Source organism: Furipterus horrens, unplaced genomic scaffold (assembly GCF_987537825.1).
Source record: "Furipterus horrens unplaced genomic scaffold, mFurHor1.1.pri manual_scaffold_5, whole genome shotgun sequence".
Lineage (NCBI taxonomy): Eukaryota > Metazoa > Chordata > Mammalia > Chiroptera > Furipteridae > Furipterus > Furipterus horrens.
The window spans coordinates 28835582-28856568 of NW_028327175.1; the positions used below are offsets into that span (position 1 = coordinate 28835582).

General features: G+C 38.0%; 1 protein-coding gene across 1 annotated transcript in view; it reads left to right on the forward strand.

The window, feature by feature from the left end:
- The window catches only part of SEMA5A (semaphorin 5A), a 435475-nt gene that overhangs the window by 270775 nt on the left and 143713 nt on the right, over nt 1-20987 (forward strand). The window contains exons 6-8 of the mRNA XM_090276235.1: nt 10191-10253; nt 18783-18881; nt 20443-20656. Of these exons, the coding sequence (XP_090132361.1) occupies nt 10191-10253; nt 18783-18881; nt 20443-20656 (376 nt within the window). The remainder of the gene's footprint in view (nt 1-10190; nt 10254-18782; nt 18882-20442; nt 20657-20987) is intronic.

Here is a 20987-nt window from a genome sequence, read left to right on the forward strand (position 1 = left end):
GCTGTTGAGAAAGAATACATGGAAAGGGGTGGGAGAGACTGAGTGATGTTCACTCCCATTTGTTGTAAAAATATCTTAAAAATTATATATATCATAAAATTACAAGCTCTACTCTGAATGGTGTGGCTCAGCTGGTTGGGTGTCATCCTGCAAAGCAAAAAGTTGCCAGTTTGATTCCCGGTCAGGGTACCTGGCTGGTTGCGGGTTCTGTCATGGTTGGTGGTGGCATATATGAGATGCAACCACTGGTGTTTCTCTCCCTCTCTTTCTCTCTCCCTTCCCCCCTCTCAAAAGTGAATAAATAAAATAAAATACATTATCAGCTATTATTCTCATACTTAACACTTTTGGATTTGTTTACTAGCAGAGTTCTTTTTCATCAAAGAGTTTACTAAGGATAATATTTTAAGACTTGCCCCTGGCATGTAAGTAAATTGAGTATACTATAGAAAAGAGAAAAATGTTTGAAGAAATAAATGGCAAAATCACAAATTGCTATTTAATATTAAACTATGTATTTGCTTTAATAAGTTTTAAGCAGATATTCCTAAAATAATGAGAATGTTAAATATTAACTGACAAATGAATATGTCGATAATGTTCATTAAATCCACATTTAGCATTAGAATATTATAAATAATGTTTCTTGAACAGAAGTATATCATCTTGTTATACATTTTACTTAAGATAATAGAGAAATGTAACTGCCCAAATGCACACCAGAAGACAAATTTTAATGTTCATTTCTCTTAGCTGCAAGCAAAAATTTATAGAAATAATACTGATAAGGCTCATAAAAGGCTTTTCAATATATCTTGTGATCTAGCAAATAGCTCAGTATGTTCTGAAGTTGGAAGTAAAGCTAATCTTTGTAGTGGTAAGATGCATCTCAGGAAGCAAGTGTTTATAACACAAATAATAAATAAATTTTGAATGGTCCAGTGAGTATAAAACAATTCCTCAGTAAGCATCTATAATCTGAGCTTTATAAGTACTCCAGTGATTCTAGCACATGTTCTAACTCAGAACTGCCAAGAAAATCAGGTATGAAGTGTTGTTTATTTTCAGAAAAGTAGAAAATATTGATGGAAGAACTGAAAAGAAACTCCCATATATTTACTTCCCTGTTGGCTATTAAGCTGACAGTTCATATAGAATGTCTTCATTAGGATTTAGCCAGGATAAAGAATAATATGAGCAAAACTGATGACCCCTGATAGAAGTGACCTTACACTTCAAGCAAGAGAACTCTAACACACAAAATCACAAATAGGGTAGTACATACTCTTGAAAATGTAAACATATCTTATTACCATCAATAAAGTGAAATTCTAAGTTGGAGAAGGAATTACAGAGCTTCTGCCTCTTCATTTGCATCCATGCAGTAGTTGCTGGAGTCCCCTCATTCATTTGTTTCATGTTGCCTTACTGCTTTGAGATGCAGCCCCTTTTGAACTCTTTAACTATATTTCAGAATGAAATCTTATCATATGTCTAGGAAACTCACTTCTGTATTAGGGTCAGACTTGTTTCTTTTCATTTTCTGGAATGTGATTGTCAGTAATTGAGTGCTCTGTGCTAACGGAAAGCAATGGTTGGAGCCATTTCTGCAGATATAGCTCTGTGAAGACATTTCCAAAAAAGCCTTCATTATATCAATCATCTTGTTCATTTGCAGAGTTGTTCAAGGTCCTACAAAGCATCCCATGCCAATATGCTTCTCCTTCTTATTTATTTAGCAAGACCTCATGTCGTTGTCCCATTAAGTCTTCAAATAGTCTTAACAAGCTCAATTTGGTCTGATATTTTTCATGACATTCTGTAATCAACTTATTCCTTTTGGGCTATCTCTTTGCATGTGCAGCATATAATTGTTACATCCACTAAAATGTCTAATTTTGCCTTGATTGGGATGTATCCATTTAGCTTCTAGAGAACTTCATGATTTCTGTTGAACATTACAGATACTATATGTTTGAATGTGGCATCATCTATGTAATTGTATGTTATAGAAAGGAGGAAATATGGCATTAGAAGCAATAGTTTTCCCATGAAACACTTTTGGGAAATATTAAGTTAGTCAAGTCCTTAAGAAGTCAACACTTTTATTCCATGCTTGATTGATTGACTTTGAATTGTTTTGATTGACTTTGAACTGAGTTCCTTACATACTAATACTGTAGGAAATTTGTTTTGAAAATATTCATTCTTCTAGCAATTATATTTTTTCACTACATTTAGGCTAACAGATTGGACAGTAAGCCACTTTTCAACCAATCCTTTTGGACCCATGAAAATGATTTCTTTGAATCCAAGAGCAGCTACTCCTACTAGCCTTACCTTCCAGCATTACTCTCTTTAATGGCAACATTTTTGCAGTGCAACAGGTGTTTAAAGCCTCAGTGTCTGACAGTTATCATTGAAAGTTATACCAAATGTCATTATATCCTTTAACATTGGTTTCCTTTCTGATGCAGTTTTTTTTTTAAATAAAATCATCCTAGTAGGACATGTCCATATTCAGGAGTAGGGTTATTACAACTCATTCTACATGATTTTGTTTTTCTCCACCCTTAGTCCATCCCGAGCCCTTTAAATTGCTTATTAGACACACCTAACCCCTTAAAACAGTAACTTGTCAAATATGTTTTCTGGAATCTCAGGATTCTAGAGGTGCTCATGGATTTTATGCCATATGCGTTTTAATTCTATTATTTAAATAGGGTTTATACCAATGTAGATCATATACAAAATTATGAACACATTGGAAATCTTTAGTGAATTAATTTTTATTATGATATTACCTGGATTATTTGGTTTATTGTGGAGTGTGGGATGAAGTGTCTGGTATCATTTCTGATTATTTTCCAAAGCAACTGAATTTCAAACATAGCTTTATTTATATAATCAATATTATTTCAAAAGTAGGCAGTAGAGCAGAACGTAGACATAATTGAATACTGAGAGCACTATGACTCAGCAGTCACTTGTCCTCACCTTTTAAAAATGATTTAATGTTATCATCTTGCCCTTAAGACATGACTTTAGCAAATGCCCTATTTACCTTCTTTTATAAGCACTTATGCCTAAGAATTTACTTAAAGAAACAAATCTACTGCTGAAAAGGTGTGGAAGACTCTGCTCTAGTCCTTCCTGCTCCTCTTTAGAGAGAAGCCACCTTCTTTCTTTTTCTTCACAGTCAGGGGCAAAGTAAAGTGTTTGGATGAGGAATCCTTGCTGTTGTTAACGGTAGAAGTGCAGCGCATGGTGGCCTTACCCAGCCACTCAAAGTCTCCACAGCCTCCCAAGCCCTTGGCGCATGGGAGGTCCTTTAGGGACACCCTGGAGCCAGTTCCGAGGTTGTGTGTATAGGGCGTTCTGTATTCATTCATTTAGTATTTGACAACGGTCTATTGAGTTCTCATTGTGTGTGAACACTGTTCTAAGTTCTGGGGACACACAGTCAATCAAGAGGGCAAGATGCTGCCCAAATGCAACTTGCTTCCTATTGGGGATTGCAGGGGCAGATGTGGTTTTGCACACATAGATATAAAGGCCTCTTTGGGGGGATAATGCATGAGCAGAGACATGGCGGGGGAGGCATGGGTGTTAGCTAGGTGGGTAAGAGTATTCCAGGAAGCGGGACTAGCTGTTACATGGTTCCTGTGAAACATGTCTGTGTGGTCTGAGGATCACACCAAGGAATTCATGTCTCCTGAAACAGAGCATAGGGGTGGAGGGTTCTGAAAAGGAGACAGAAAGAAAGTGACTGGATATGGCTAAACATTGCAGATGGCTTTGGTTTGCACAGATTAATGGGGGCCCTTGGGGGGCTGTGGCAGAAAAGGGTTGGAATGCACCTCAAGATTCATTTTGAAAGCACAACATTGTTGCTACATAGAAGAACTGTCTTTTCATATTCAAGATGTGTAACTTCACAAAACCAACCCAAGATTCTTATATTATACATTGGCCATACAGTTGTTGACACTATAGTTCCATTGGATGAATAATTTATCCTCCAAAATCAATACTAGGATCGTGGATGGATCCAGAGACTTTAAAAATGAATGTAGTCTATATAGGGGAATCAGTGCTTTTTATGATTAATGAATATTTACTGAATGACTGTAGCTCTAAACTTAGACATGCACCATTTTCTGTGATTTAGGTACATATATTTCCAAGTTATGAGGAAATAAAACAAAGAAAATGTAACAATCAATAATGAGGGGCATGCACTTTGACAATTTCAGTGATTGGGGAGTGGTTCAGAGCACAGACTTTGGGTCCAAGCTACAGTTCAAATTTGGTGCCCCCACTTGCTATTTTTTTGGCTTTTTCTAACTTTTTTTTTTTTAGCCAATGTTGTCATCCAAAAGTATTATAGCAATGGTATATCCCACATAATATTGAGAAGTAAATTGGGTAAATGTATAGATAGCCCTTACCACTGTAGCTAGTGCTTGACAAAAGTTCAATAAATTGTTATCAGTATTTTGCCTAAGATTTGGCAGCCAACTTGTAGCAGAGAATGACCCTGTTCATGTAGTGTCACTTGTCAACCTCAAACTCTTACTTTTATGTCATGTTGTCTGTACTGACTTGAATCATGTTCCCTAAAAATTCATATTCACCTGGATTTCCAGCATGTCACTTGATTTTCAAATAGTGACTTTGCAGGTATAATTAATTAAGATGAAGTCATATTGGACTAGGGTTTGGATGTAATTTTTAGACCAGTGTCCTTACAGGAAGGGGGACATTTGGACAAAGAGACATACTGATAGAATACCATATGACAATAGAGGCAAAGATTGGAGAGATGCTAAAACCAAGGAATGAAGAGGATTGCCCACAGCCACCAGAAGCTACAAGAGAGGCAGGGAGCAGTTTCTCCCTTGCAGATTCCAGAAGAAACCAAACCTGTGGAAACTTTGATTTTGGATTTCTAGCCTTGGAAATTGAGAGAGAATAGGTTTCTACTATTTAAAGCTACTCAGTTTGTGGTACTTTCTTATAACAGCCCTATGAATCTAGTATACTATCTACTCAATTAAAAAACAGCCCTCACTTTGAAAACCCAATAAAAAAAAAAAAAAGGCCCAATGAGCATGTGACAAGTTGGGAGTTCCAGTGTGCAGATTTCAAAGTAAGTTTGATGTGATAATATGATGTGGGAGAAATCTTGGGCTTTAAAATAAGATTTACAGCCCTGGCTGGTTTTGCTTAGTTGGTTAGAATGTGGTCCCGTAGGCCAAAAGGTTGCAGGTTTTATTCCTGGTCGGAACACATACTTAGGTTACGGGTTTGATCCCTGGTTGGGGCACTTGCGAAGGGGCAACTTATTAATGTCATCTCACATTGATGTCTGTCTCTCTCTTTCTCTCCCCCCACCTTTCTCCACCTCTCTCCACACCCCCTTCCTCTCCAAAAGCAATGAAAAAATATAATCAGGTGAAGATAGATAGATAGATAGATAGATAAATAAATAAGGTTTATAAGTGACAATAATACATGTTTATGAGACTCTCTAAGGTTATCATTTACAATATCTCTAATTTTGGAGGATACCAATATAATGAGAATCAAAAAACAGTAGTTAGATGATATAAAGTCTCTTCCCAATTCTCTGATTCTCAGAGGTCACGGTAAGAATGACATGATTTGCCTGTATTTGACATGGACATAGATACAAGTATATGGCAAATTGATATTAAAAGTGAACAAGTACATTTAATATCCACCGCAAAAGAAAGGCAGAGAGGAAAGTTGGATAAAGCTTTATTAAGTGACTAAAGTCACTTAATGCCTTTCAGTGCACACAGCATGCTACCTAAAGTGCCCTTGTTTTAAACCTGTCGCATGTGGCCACGAAAAGTCATTAGCGATGAGGTTTATTCTCAAGGATGACTAGATCAACACTTTATTCAAGATACATAAAAAAATCACAATTATTTCAAGTTCCAACTAGTTTGTGTTTGCTTCCATTTTGAACAAAGGTATGGCCTTACATACCCTGACAATTTGCTTATAATCACCCTGACAATTTAACATTCTCCAGCATTTCGCAGAAATACATGACATAAGAATATGAATGCAAACATGTAAAAAAAAGCCCTCAGGTGGTTGTTAATTTTTGGTACTGTGTAATTAAACTAGTTGTTTTTTTTAATATTATCTCTTGCCAGTATCTAATTAGCAAAGCCATCTGCTGAAAGAGTAGTGGCCCATCTGCCTAAGAATGTTGTTCTCTTCATTTTTATGAAAAGTATCTGCCTTTGCTCGTCCCTGTCTAATTAACTTCTCTCATCGCGGAATATGATATACACAGCTTTGTTTATATACTTCTGAGAACTGTGGACTTACATGTACGTAACACATACATAAAAAGAGGCAATCATTTTTCTTTCCCACATCTGGTTTACTCCTGAGATTTCAATTCAGTTGATCATAACCTGAGCACGGGCGTGTTCACGACAGTGAGGCATGCACTGTATCATGAAACACTAGGTGCTTCCTCATACCCTCAAGGTTTCTGCAGGTGGAAAATGACTTTCGGCAAACCTACTCCATCTCCTTTTCGGTGTGTCTGTAACACTTTCACTTCCCGAAAGCTGATGAGGTAGTAAGTTCTACTCTGTCACTGAACCTGAGATGAACATGGCTATTGTAACAATGAAAACGAGCACTGTTGCATTCTCATGATGTTTGTTGTCAGACAGACAGAAGACACTTATATTTTGTTATAAGGTAATATCTGATGTGTGCAAATATTATCTACATGTCTGTTTTTCCTTCCACCAATCATTATCTAGCATGATGCCTTGCACTTGCTAGGCACCCACTCTATACTTATTGTGTGGAAGAGAATGAATGTGTGTGCATAAAGGAAAACTTTTGTAAGTAGTTGAAGAGCACAGGTGTTATTTTTATGTACTCACAGACAAAAAATGCATCATAAACAGGAATCTTCATGTCTTTTAAAATATATGTGTTTCAAATTTTTTGCCTACTGTGTATAGGCTTTGTATTTTCAAATAATGGCAATATTACTGCTACATGGCTGCTGTTGAAAATTATAATGAAAACTAAATGCAGAATGGAATAGGGAATTAAGATTCCTTTTCTGTACTAGGCTATCATGCAATGGAAAAGACAAGAGATGACAAAAATTAAAGATTAAAACAACCCAGAGACTCAGGAAATTAGATCATCAGTGTTGTATTGAGATCTGGAATGTAGAATGAAGAGTGCTTTCCTTTTTGTTTTGACTATCATAAAGCTAGGTTTGCGTAGGTAAGAAAGATGACTTCACAAATTGGTAGTGGAATTTGTTCCAAAATTATGATACATGAAAGAATAACCAAGAATCTCCAGTGAGAACAGGACGAGAAGGCTTGATTAAAGTTTAGCTGATTAGAACCAATCTTATGGAATGAAAAAAGTTATGCCCAGGTTAAAACATAATGTAATTTTATATAAAATAATGAGTAACTTTGAGAAATAAAATCTCCTACAGGAGAATTCCATTGATACTTATATTTCCCTCCAAGGAAAGTAGGTTTTTTGTTTGTTTTTCCTGACTATGGTTAAATGGATAAAGTGTAGGTCACTGAGGGAGTAGAAAGACACCGTGGGATTAATCTGGAACACCCAGTTTTAGACCTGTCTGCAAAAGACACATTGTCCCACTACATTCTTTTTAAAATTCTATACTATCTATAATATTTGTTCAGCCTTATAATAAGTTTTTCAGTTCCACTGTTAATATAATTTCCCTTTATCACATGCTTTATTCAAGTAGAAATTGAATCAACAGAAAAAGCTATACAATTATGGTCTTTAATTCTGGATTTGAATATTGTTGGAAAGCTGATGATACTGTAATGAAAATGCCTCAGGAAAGAAAATTTTGATACTTTTAGAAACTGTCTTCAGAAGAATCTTTAAGATTTGTCCTGTTTTCTCTGGGACCAACAAACTCGTGGGAGCAGTTCCTCTTTCATTGTCAACTGAATAAAGTAATGGAATCTTTTTGAAATCTTTCACATTCTTTTTTCTATTCCTTTCCCCTTTCAATCACTGGCCAGAATTTATCTTCTGAATGCAAAGACTAATTGGGAATTAGGTAGGCTTGGGGAGCTGTTCGTTTGCCATTTCAGCAGAAGGATCTGAACTGTTTTGTCATTTGATAACTAGTCTTCTTGTAACCCTGGGACTAGCCTTGCTCCTCCTAGCTCTTGTGTTTACTGAAGAGAGTGTTACCATTTAACTTCAACAAAATCGCTAGACTACCGAGGGCCATTATAAAGTACCTCTTTCTCTAAAGCACTTCACTGTATAGAAATTAATTTCTCTCTGTGATGTATAATACTATATCCTCTTGATAGTACACAATCACAGTTATTATAATGAGGTCTACTTTGCTACAAGAATATATCATAATGGATCAACTTGGTTTTGAGTTTACGTAAGGGCAAAGGCATGGATGTCTTTATTTAAATAAAAACAAGAGTGAGCTTTTATAAACAGGTCTAAGAAAGGAAACATCTACTCAGAATGACAGCAATGCATTTATTTTATCTGTGCTTCATGGAGATAGACAGTTATGAAACTGTTTGTGAAGCTCTTATCTCTTCTCTAGAAGTGCCATCAATTTTCATGAAAATATTTGTCATCACACAATGGAATTCAAGTCATTTGTTTGGGTGAGATGCTGATTAACTGTGACTTTATTGTTGCCATTAAACCTTATGAACAGGAAAACATCACAGAAAGAATTAAATTCTCTTATCAGATGTTGACACTGACAAACATCTCTAAGTCTGCACAGGGAAAACAGTTGTAGTATTGTTTCTGTTTGAAAAACACTCAAGTGTTCTCTCTAGAATACTCTTCATATGGACTCATATTTGCCAAGTTAGTTAAGTTATACAAGATGCAGCGTTACATGTTTTAATCTTTGTTCTGTGGCATTCTTTGGAGGATAAGTAGAAATTAGATAATGGTGTTAGAATGACTTTATTGTTCTCCTAAGTTTTGGAGAGTTAGAAGAAAAATCTTTCTAGAAGTAAGTGAAGCCATTATTCTTCATAATATTAGGCATTAGTTTACGTTTGGCTAACTTAGTTTATTATTTAACATTAGTCCACATTAACAAAAAGTTGCCCCATGTTTAAATTTTTTTCTGACAATGATTTAACAAGTTCTTCTGAAATCCTGAATTCTTCAGAAATTCAACTCTAATAGTAAATTAGAACATAATTGTAATAACATATGTATAGCTGGAGAAAACATTTTTACTTCATAATAGTCCACATTCCATACAGTAATAGAAAAGATAAACAACTTAGATGGGTAAATTTGTTCAAAAAATGAGTCACAATCTCAGTATGTAGATCACTAATGTTTGCAAGCATCATTTCCTCCCATGAAGTAAGTGCTGTCTGTTATCTTAACTAATCACAGGCTCCATTTGTGAGTTAGCGTCCGATGTGTAAGTATCCATATCCAATTGATCAGCATGAGTTAGATTTGGAAAGTCTGAGAAAAAATATTTAATGGTTGGAGCTCTAAATATTTAGTCAGAGCTAATGACAGTGTGACCGTTACTGGTGTTAGAGAGGGATAGTAGATGTGCTTTTTGCAAGTGGTATTTATTTTACTGACTATTCACCATTTATATATGTATCTTGGTAGTGATAATATGCAAAATCATTCTTGCTTCATTACCTATGAATATTGATAGATGATATACCATTAAAATAAAATGTAAATGTTGAAATGAGTAAGTATTTAGACCATTTTGTTTGCAGGATTCTCTTAGAAGCATACCGTGGGCTTCTTCTGTGATATCACTGAAGTGACAGTTTCTGTAATTGTGCACTAGTCGCCACCTCTCTGGACTTGTCTCTCTTACTTACAGTGACTAGATCTAAATATCACATGATTACTGCTTAAACTCAAGTACTTAGGGAGTGATTCCTTTAAAATTCTTCCCCTTTTAAAGCCGATTCTAAGCCCATATGACTGAGTTTTATGTGCTGGGTTTAAATTCTACATTAGTTTGAAAGTATTGGTGTCATGGTGCACCCACATTTTCTAATCTCGTTACTAGTGTCTTGCTTTTGTTCCCTTGTATTCAATCAGAGCCATAATAGTCACTGTCATTTTGGTGTTTCCTACAGGCTGTGGAGTGGGAGTGCGATGAAGCCACCAAGAAGGCCTGCTACAGTAAGGGCAAATCGGAGGTGAGGAGAACCTGGTCATGGGCGGTCATCGGCTTTCTGAAGAGGAAACACAAAGCGTGTGCATGTGAAGGCTGTTCCTGGTTATGGTGCCATGTGGAAAGAAAAGCAAGATTTTAAATACATGCCCAGTGAATTCTCCAGGTTTTAGCTTTAAATCAGTTTCCAAAGGGATTTAGAACATAAAATCACATCTAATTTGCACTCTCCGTCATTAGACTAAGCTATGAGTTTAGTTCGTTATGATATCATTTAGAATAATAGGGGCCTGAATTTTTAAAATCGTATTTTAACTTCCCCTGATTGTGCCTCACAGCTAACTCCAGAAAGTAACTATAGTATATCTAAAATAATAGCATCAAAAATGAGTTGAGATTTCTTTATAATTTATCTTAATGTATTTTTAAAATAAGTGCTCTCTCCACAAGAAAATATATATCTCCACCCCTACTCCCGCCCCAAGGAGAGAGCAGATTGTACTGTAGCTATGCGTTGAAATGAGTGTCTTGAGGAAATGTGCCCATGGCTGGAGAACTTTCACACAGTTGGCTGGCATGAAAAGAGGTTCATGATGAGTCCTACTTCCTAGGAATTCTTGTGTTTCTGAGAAAATGATACTGGATCATTTTAAGGAAATTCTTCTGCCAGGGGTTCTTAGACTCATTATGTCTCATTCTGAGTGATTGTTTTACTTTATTGGAGGAGGGGGGCTTTCCAGTATGAATCACACTTTGGTTGTAGAAGAAAGTTGTTCCACAAAGAGCAGCAAAGAGGATCTCCACCAAGTGTGGCCCTAGGGCAAAAAATAGAGCAAATGGAGAGATTGCTTGGAAAGCATCCTCAACACTCTCTGTGACTGCAAAAGACTGTCCTGCCCTAAATTTTACCCAATTTCACTACCTGTTTCTCTGTCTTTGAACTCAATAGTTTTGAGGGTTAGGCACAGAGGTAAGTCTCAGAAAACATCATTGTGTTTCTCAAAGCTGAATAAAGAACTAGGAAGAAGGAAAAGGGGGAAAAAGAAAACATAGTCTTAGCCAGGGAAGCACTTGGAGACAAAGAAAAAGAAAAGCTATTTATCAAAAGATCTCTAACTTCAGGAAATGTCTCTGAAATAAATCATGAGAGATACAAAGATACAAGAAGATTAAAGGTAGCACCAGGTTACAAAGACTCAGAATAACTGTCTTTGAAAACACCCCTGAAAATAAGTAAGTGCATAATAAATTTATTTACCTCAATAACCTTACTAAGGTTGTATAGATTATGTATAAGCCTTTTAAACAGGTGCCTTCTCTCTCCTCCCTGTAGTAGTTACACATCTTGATATGACATACATGTTGTACTTCTGCTCCTCACTCCCCAGAGCACAGAGAATTCTTCAAATAAGACCACCTGTGCTGAGGAATGTACTGTGGGAAATCAGATTTACCTGGGGCTGGGGTGGGCAAAAAGTTGGCCTTCTTTCTACTAGCAGGATTTCCTGATGGAAAGCATCAGACTTTCTTTCCATGGTTCTAATGCCAACATCCTCCCTGCTGCCTGATGGCATCGGTGCCTTCCAGGGTCTCGGGGCACCTGTCTGATGACCTCATTCTTATTTAGCATTTGGTTCTTTCTTTCTTTCTTTTTTTTTTTTAAAGTTGAGTCTTTATTCTTTTTATTTATTTATTTATTTGCCTGTTTGTTTGTTTTATTTTATTTTTAGAGAGAGGGGAAAGGAGAAAGAGAGGGAGAGAAACATCACTGTGTGGTTGCCTCTCACTCGTGCCCCCAACTGGGGACCTGATGTGCAACCTAGTAATGTGCCCTGACTGGGAATCGAACCAGCGACACTTGGCTCGCAGGCCGACTCACTCTCAATCCACTGAGCCACAGCAGCCAGGGCCTGGTTTTTTCTTAATGTGGCACCTGACACAGGAACTTTCTGATGAGGACCTGAGCCCAGCTCTGGGGACACAGAAGGGGAGGAAGCCAGGCTACCCCAGTGACACGCAGCAGCTAGTCCAAGCGCTGCCTTGCCCATGGGCTAAGCCCTGAATTCAGATATCAGACACCCCAAGTTTCCCTGCTCTGATGATGCCAGGGACCAAATCAGAAAACATTTTCACAGTTACTCTGACTAGCACTTAACACCGGTTGAGGGGCGGTGAATATCAGATTTTTCTTTATAGCTATGATTGTAGAAATGAGAATTCAACTGTTTCACATCTTTGTGCGATAGTATTGTGAGAATTGACACAGAATTACAAAGTTTCCCTTCTCCCTAAAATAAAAAGACTAATGCATAATGTGACATCTCAAAAATGAGAAAAATGCCAGCCATTTTGACTGAAGTGGGTTTTTTTGTACACTAAGAAAAGTGGTTTGTGCTGCTCCACACAATGCATTTTAGTGCCGGACCAGGAATGTGGAGAGAGGACGAGGGGCGGGGCCTGTGGGTGGCGGGGCTGCGCCCACTCACTCGGAGGAGAACCTGTCTCAGCTGCCTGCAGAGCCAGGGAGAAGGATGACACATTCCCTCCTGTGTCCCTGGGAATGGGGTCGTTGGGACTGAACTGACATCATTTCATGTGTAGTCCCTTCCAGTGACAATTTAGGGGGTCAGGGTCAAGAAAATGTCGCTAAATCTTTGATTTGGGCCGTGTAGAAGAGGCGCTGAGGCTAATTTTTCCTGTGGTTTGAGCTCTGTTTTATTTATATAATTTTCAGGGCACTTTGGAGAGACGAGGTGACTTCGCTGCAATGGCTTAAACATTCTACGAATTAAAAGGGGGGGAAATCTATTTTTTATGAATTCCAAAAACTTTTATAATAAAATCTGTTGTATTTAGTCCTTTTTGAATATTGTTATAGAATTCCGCTTTGAGAACTCTTTAAATGCCTTTTACACAAATATTATTTTAAACATAAATAGTCAGTTCTCTGGTGATCTAACAAGCGTTCCTTGTCTATCTGGGGTTATTATGTCTGAGCCAAAGCCCTTCCCACCATGACCTTTAGGAACTTTACAAAGGAAACAAAACTGATTATTAAGGGAATGAAAGAGTTACTTTGTGTATATGTTGCACTTTATAATTTTCAAAAGTTTCTTGTTCATGATTTAATTTCAGTACTTTTGACACCAAGTTCCTAGAATTATTTTGCTAGTTCGTGGGAGAGTTTTGATTAGGATCCAGGGCTCTGTGTATTGTTCCTCATGCTATATATCCTGTGGTCCTGCTCCCAAGTTGTCAAACCGTGCAAGTGAAGAGTTAAACTCCACGTGAGTGGGAGAAAGAAAGCATGACACCATCCAGCCTGGGAACCTGGTGGCATCAGGATTGAAACTTGACATTTTCACCTGAATTGCCAGTATTTGGGGAGCTATGAGCTAATCAATGCCCATGGCAAACTACAGACCTGCCTTTATCCTAAAATTGAGGATTCTTTAGATTCAATTATGTACATCAAATTTTTTTTTATATAGAGGTTTCCAAACAAGTTTCCCATGGAGTCAACTTCATTGAAAATAACCACATTATATAAATATAAATACACAAATTACATTTTAATTTATTAATACACTGTGTATATTACATAATATAATTTTGGTATACATATGCATATATACATAACTATATCTCTATAAATTTATATATAAAACTAGAGATGTAATAATATGTATATATATAGAGATAATAATAATATACAGGGGAAGGCAAAAGTCAATTTGCAGTTGTTTGTATAGAAAAAGACATGCAAGTTATGATTATTACAATAAATTATTAAATTATGTTTTTTTTTAATTGGGGGCGGGCAAAGAGAGAGAAAGAGAAAGATTGATTTGTTTTCCATTTTTTAATGCATTCATTGGTTGATCCTTGTATGTGCCCTGACTGGGGATCAAGCCCGCAACAATAGCTTTATTAACTCAAAAGAATGCCACAATGGCACAGTGTACTTAGGTACAATCTCCTATGTGCTCAAATTGCTGGCCTTTATTATATACACATTTTTGTTGTCTTTGAAAATCAGTAAACAAACATATGTTTCAGTGACCTGTTTGGGCTAGCTCCACTGCCTCCTGAGGTGGTTGAATTCAAACCTACCTTTGGCCCTCCCCTGTATTTTTATATACTTCTGTAATATGTATGCACATTTATAATACGAAATATATATATATATATATATATATATATATACACACACATATGAGATTGGATCATATGGTTTTTCAAGATCCACCTGGTAATCATGACTTTGGTTGGTGTACATTGAACTGAAAAGCTACATGCTATTACTCTAAATTGCTCCTTGGATGCTCACAAATGCATCATTAAGAGATAGACACACTGCTTTCAGTGGGAGCGCTGTGATTAACATAAAGAACATAGAGGCTGTCAGGCTTCCAGCCCTCCTCCCTCCTCCCTCCTCCCTCCTCCCTTCTTCCTCCTTCCTCCTCCCTAAAATTGATGGGTTTGGTGATGGCTCGGTGTTGCTGAGGCATCTACCTTGTTTATAGTTAATCTTCCTACACAATTACAGTCTTTCTTCAAGCAGAACATAACTGTTTGAAAGGAATATGATGAAATGCTATAAGGTAAACCCAGTTAATTCATTAAGAAAATGGTCTTAAAACATGTGTTTTCTCTTCTGGGGCCAGACCTTATATCCTTGAGACCGATGGAGTCTTGTCAAGTCTCATCTAAAAGCTTTTAGTGAGTCAGCAACTGCGCATCTCATCTATCAATTCAAATAAGAATTGCTTCAAAGTCAAGGACAGGTTGACCAGCCTGAAGAGCGCAGGCACACATGGGTCATTTTAATGTCCAAGTGGCATCAAAATGTAGATGGATGAGTCTCATTATCAACAACAGAAGCCATGTGGTGGCAGGTTGCTAGTGGCCTTGGAAATGAACACTATGACTTCTTGGAAAACCAGAATTCATTAAATCCCCTTCATCCATTCAGAAGATGGTATAAAGAAAAAAAATTCTTAGATGAGAAAAAAAAAATCAAAGACATTTAGATAAGGTGATTTATGTTATAAGAGAAACCTATAACAGAATCTCTTAAAGGGGTTTCTATATTATGTCTATATTTTAAAACAAATGACTCCATGCGTTCCTTCTATCAAGTTCAGCTAACCCATGTGAAGGCCACGTTTGTAGCAGAGACTTACAAAGAATACCAGGAGATTTTCTATAGGAGAATTTGGGACTTAGGATCACTACCAGAACAAGACTAATTATTACAAAGCCTGGCACACAGACTATTTTCTCTCATTCTTAATTCTGGCTCTTTTCATTCCTAAATTTATCTTCTGCCCAAAAGTTAAGTACTTCCACTTTCTTCTATTTCTGTTTTTACATTCTGTTTTGTTTGAACTTGCCCCAATTTCTCTTAAAAAAAACGAACAAACAAACAAACAAAAATACCTAAGAAGTTATTATTTTATGTGTATATCTATTTAGGATTCATGTTGACTGCTTCTAGAATGAGTTGAGGCAGTTTGTAAGTTAAACCTAAGAGAACTTCTAAATGAGTAAGAATATGAAAGGTCTGAGATGAGCCGTGTGCATGAAATCTTTGGGCAAATGAGTTCAGCTCTTGATAGTTAAGAAGAAACAAAATAGCACCTGCCTCCAAAGGTTTCTCTTGTTGGACACCCTGTTTCATCCAACTTGCATACTGGACTCATTCAGAGCATGACCCTCCTTAGGTCCCATTTATCATTAGCAAGTCTGGATACCATAGGGTTGGGTTCTCTTCCATCTTTTTAGAAAAGGACTGCAAGAACCTCCATGTCTGATTATCCTGGTTCCTGACATTTACCTCCTTCCTTCCTATATCCTTACTGAGCTGGGGGAAGCCCATCACGGGCACATGACCCTCCTCAGGTAGCAGAGCCGCCCAGTGTATTCTCAAGTGGTTCGGATGACCAGAACATACTTTTTTTCCTACTTGAAAAAATTCTCTGTGCTAGTTGAAATAATAGTTTTTTTTTTCTTTATTTACATTTTTCCAAGATTTAGAATAAATTACCAGTTGGATTTGTCCTGCTTCCCTGGCACAGGTCTGCACTCTGGCTATCACATTCCCTAAACACCTTTTTAGTTCTTCCTCAAGTCTGTGATGGCCCTTCAGGAATGTTAATGAGCTCAAGTCCCATTTTCACAGGTCTTTCCTTGACGAGATTAAGATAAACACTGCCTTTGTTATCTTGATTATTTGCCTTGCCATAATTGATTAGAGGCACTTGCTTCCTCTTCACCAGGTCTGTAGAATTCAGCGTTGAGATCACATCTTTTCAAGCTGGACAGATTCTTTTGGAATAACTTGTCCTTGAGCTTGTTCAGGGTTAGCAGGGACTGCCTCTCGCCAATTTCTATCTTGTGCCAGTCTCTTGCTTCAAAACAATAAACCAAAAGTTCTGTACATCTTGACTCATTCTTAAAAGACTTCTAAAAGCCACAAAAGAAATCAAACAAAACCCCCACTTTGTCTCCACTGTGTGTCATTTTTGTGTCTGTTTGATTTGTTAATGTGTCAAGCCCTCTCGGCCCTGAGTTCTCCAGGGTGTCTCTTCGAACTCTCCCTCTGACAAGCTCAGGCAATCTTGATTCTCTGTTTGCAAACTCTGTGCCTCTCTGCTCCCTGAGTTGGCAGCCCTGCCACGCCCATCCTGTGCTCTGTAGCTCCCAGCGTCCTGGAGAGGATGACCACATGGCTCTCTGAAGTCTTGTTTTGTTCTTTTTCTCTAGAACTCTCCTGTCCTCTCCCCAGTTATAAAAACAAAACAGAACAAAACAAAACACATGTCCCCATCTGGTGCATCTTGCTCACTTACCCAATTTACTGTCTACCGTTTACACTTATCTCTTCATTATTCTGATAGTTACATTAGATCTTTCACTCTGTGGTTTTCTTTCCTCAAAGTGTCTTCAGATTGGCACCCAATGTTAATATGTTACTTTTACTGGTAGGATTAGTATTAGGAGACTTATCTGCCCTTGATATTTCACTTTGCATTTAAAAAGCAAGTAGCTTAGCTCTTTTCGTCATCAGAGCCAGGCCAAACAGCAGACTGAATTATGGCAAATCAACATTTCATGGAGACTGGGTTGCCATTTGGTTGAAGGAGCATTGCTGTGCCATTAAGTCCAGATCCCTCTGACTTTGGACAGTGTGTGATTCCAGTCATCATTTCATCTCCTGGGTCCAGCTGTTTGGTCAGTGTCCACATCCTGTTGATTTGCTGGATCCTGGCTTTGCCTTTTCACACTTCCCACCTGGTCCAGATACAGGATGAGGATGGACTGAATTATGGAGGTGGTTTCCTTACCAGTTTCTGAACTATAGTCTCCTTACCTCCAGGTTGGCCTCCACGTTGATTTCCCAGTGGTCCTATAATCACCGTCATTGGATCAGGCCAGAACTTCATGCAGTCACAGCATATAGCGGGTCCCTTCACAATCAAAATAAAATGCAATCTTATCAGCCTGGCACACCTGGCCTGTGTCTGGCTCCCAGCCTGCGTTTCCTCTGCTGTACACAACAAAAGCACCAGGATTTCCTAGCCAGGGTGCCTAAGTCCTTCCCCTGCCTGGGATGTCTTTTTCCTCTTTTGCTCAGTAAAATCCTGCAAGTGTCAGGTAGTGCCTTCTCCCAGAAGCCTCATTATCTACTCTTCCTTTGAAATTTATATTAAGTGTCACCTCCTCTGAGAAGCCTTCCTACACCTCTTTCCTCCCCTTCTTCTCTGGAGTTAGTAATATACTGTTCTGTGGACAACTCTAAAGCAATTGCTATGGCCTTGTATTTTAATTTTTCTCTTGAGAGCCTCGATTGTGACCTTTAGCACAGTGCCTACCAAAGCGTTCCTGATCAGTAAATGCTTGCGCAAAGCCCATGCCCTCCTATGATCATGTCCTAGGTTTTCTAGGAAGGCTTTGCAACTAAGAGAAATATTCACCTGTGGATCATCCCTCAGCATGAGCTTTCCTCCCGTACGTTTCAGACACCCTTTCATTGTTACTTGTCTGTCAAAGACCGGAAATGTTAAGAGTCTTGCTATGTATGTAACTCAGTTTGAGAACTTAATGTAAAACCTGTCCCAATTTGTATACAGTTTCACACGTGACTTTCGCATTTGGAGGAGCATTCACAATGTTCTTTCAAAGTCCTGAGGAAATTTCCCAAGATACTGTTTTATGAGCAGCATTGAATACGTTCCTTTTATTTACTTTCCTGATACATGGCAAAGGCAGTTGTACTGATACCAAATATAATTCAAAATGAAACCCTATTCATAAAAAGAAGACATGCTTTGAGATTTTAATTGAACATAGTATCCTCTATTGAACAAGCATGCAGAGAGTCAGATTATTTAATAGCTTTGTTATTTTTTGCTCAATATCCGAGACGGTTTCTTTTTATAGTGGTCAATTAACATTTAATTTATTAGCTAGACAGATTGTATTTAGAGTCAGCATTCCCTTTGGGCTGAGGTCTTGTTAATATATTTCTTGTGCTCTTTTTTTTTTTCAGGATGAGTGTCAGAACTACATCCGGGTGCTTTTAGTGGGTGGCGACCGGTTATTTACCTGTGGGACCAATGCTTTCACACCTGTCTGCACCAATCGCACGGTATGGCTTCCTGTTGAGGGTCGACAAAACTTAATACCAGGAATATTCAAACCTTTTATTAAAACATTAATATATTTATGTATTTCTGTTCTCCAATGAGTTGCTCTTTAATTCAAAAAACATCTTTCATCGAATGGAATAAATATTTGATGTATTGATTTATTCCTAATCCCAGCTCTCTATTATATAAAGAACTGGAAATAACCATAGCTTATATAATTAAATTTAAATAATTTCCAAACTTTTTCTATCAGTTTTTCCCCACCAGTGACTTTAAACATTAATCATAAACATATTCTTTTTTCCTTGTCCTGCTTTACTCTGGAGATACTGTTAAGTATTCAAGTGGTCTAAAATCACAATCCAAATGAACAAAGATATTACAAATTGGATAGCAAGCATGACACAAATTTAAAGCACGGAAAGAAACAACCGGAACTCCAGGGAAAGTAGTTATGTTATTACTGACAGGGATTTTCAGCATCCACATCTTGTGCCAGGAGAGCAGTAGGGTTATCAAAGCACACACGTCATCTTCCCAACGCGGGGTAATCATTTGCTCTTCCTCAGGGAACGTGATGTTGAACCATCATCAGGTTATTTTTATGTTTGCACAGCTTCTCACAAACCTGGAATTTATTGTCAGCTTTTAGTGCTCATTATTTTTGAATTAACATTCAGTTATTGGAAATAAAGGGAGGATGATGGTGATAAGATGCAATGTTCACTGAGATCCCTGGGTGCCACGCCATGTTCCAAGAGCCCTATGTCAACTTAATCATTTAATCCTCGCTTCGCCCATGTGGTGGTTATCCTTTGGGTCCCCATTTCATAAAAGGAGAATCTGAGGCATAGAGATGCTGAGTAACTTAATGGGGCTACAAGTCTACCTGTAGAGCAGGCAGTAGCTCTGAGTAGACCCTGACCCCTCTGCTCTATTGCCTCTCAGGAAAGAGTGGAGGAAAAATTGCACCCAAGATCCCCTCACTCCAAACAATTTTCCTCATTCAGTGACTGAGAGGCCAGATTCCCCCTGGATGACAGCAAAACATGGAGTTGTTGCTCTAAAAACTGAATAACGAAGTTTTGGAAATTTGGGCTACATGGTGCTATAAATATTCATACATCCTTACCTGTGAACACAGTTCTGGGCTATTCATAATACACTGGCTCACTTATATTGATAAAATTGTACATAATTCTTTATTGTGGTTTATATTTCTGTAAGTAGTAAAACTGGTGTCTTTCTTTAAGTGGAAAGATCAGTAGTGCCCCATACATTATGAATAGAAGCCATATATAACAATCTTCAGATTTTCTGAGGATTCACTAGCACGAGGTTCTGTAACGGAAGCGGGATGATGGGAGAGAGTGATCTGTGGACTCTTTAACCATGACCACAGCATGCAGCTTCATCAAGGGCAGAGCGTGCAAGTTTGTCGTGTGTTGTCATGAGTGCCAGAAAGCTTGTTGCCCATGCTTCATTAGCAGTTCAGTCATTGACACTATTAAAGGGCCTGCCTAGGGGTAATTGGTTTCTCTCTCTTGTCCTCTCCCACAGTTGAGTAACCTGACCGAGATCCACGATCAGATCAGCGGCATGGCCCGCTGTCCCTACAGTCCCCAGCACAATTCCACAGCTCTACTCACAGCCAGCGGGGAGCTGTACGCTGCTACGGCCATGGATTTCCCGGGACGAGATCCCGCTATTTACCGAAGTCTGGGGGTCTTACCTCCTCTCCGCACGGCCCAGTACAACTCCAAGTGGCTCAATGGTACGTCTTACAGTCACTCCCATTTCCCATCTCTGGTGTCTGTGATGCCTAGTTACATGATGCTCAGAACCAAACTGCCACAGTTTCTAAAGTAAGGCAAATTCATTTTCTAAAGAAATAAAAATGTACATGTTTGGTACTTCCGTGTAGAAGGGCATCATATGGCTCTTCAGTGACAGAAAGAGCAGTGACATTCTTAACAGTGTGGATCATGAAAATAGGACTCATTTAATAACAGTTATCAAACTTATGCTGTTTTTTAATGTTATTGTTTATAATTTAGAAAATGCGATGTGTCTAAGATATCTGTAGACTGGTGCATTTTCTCTTA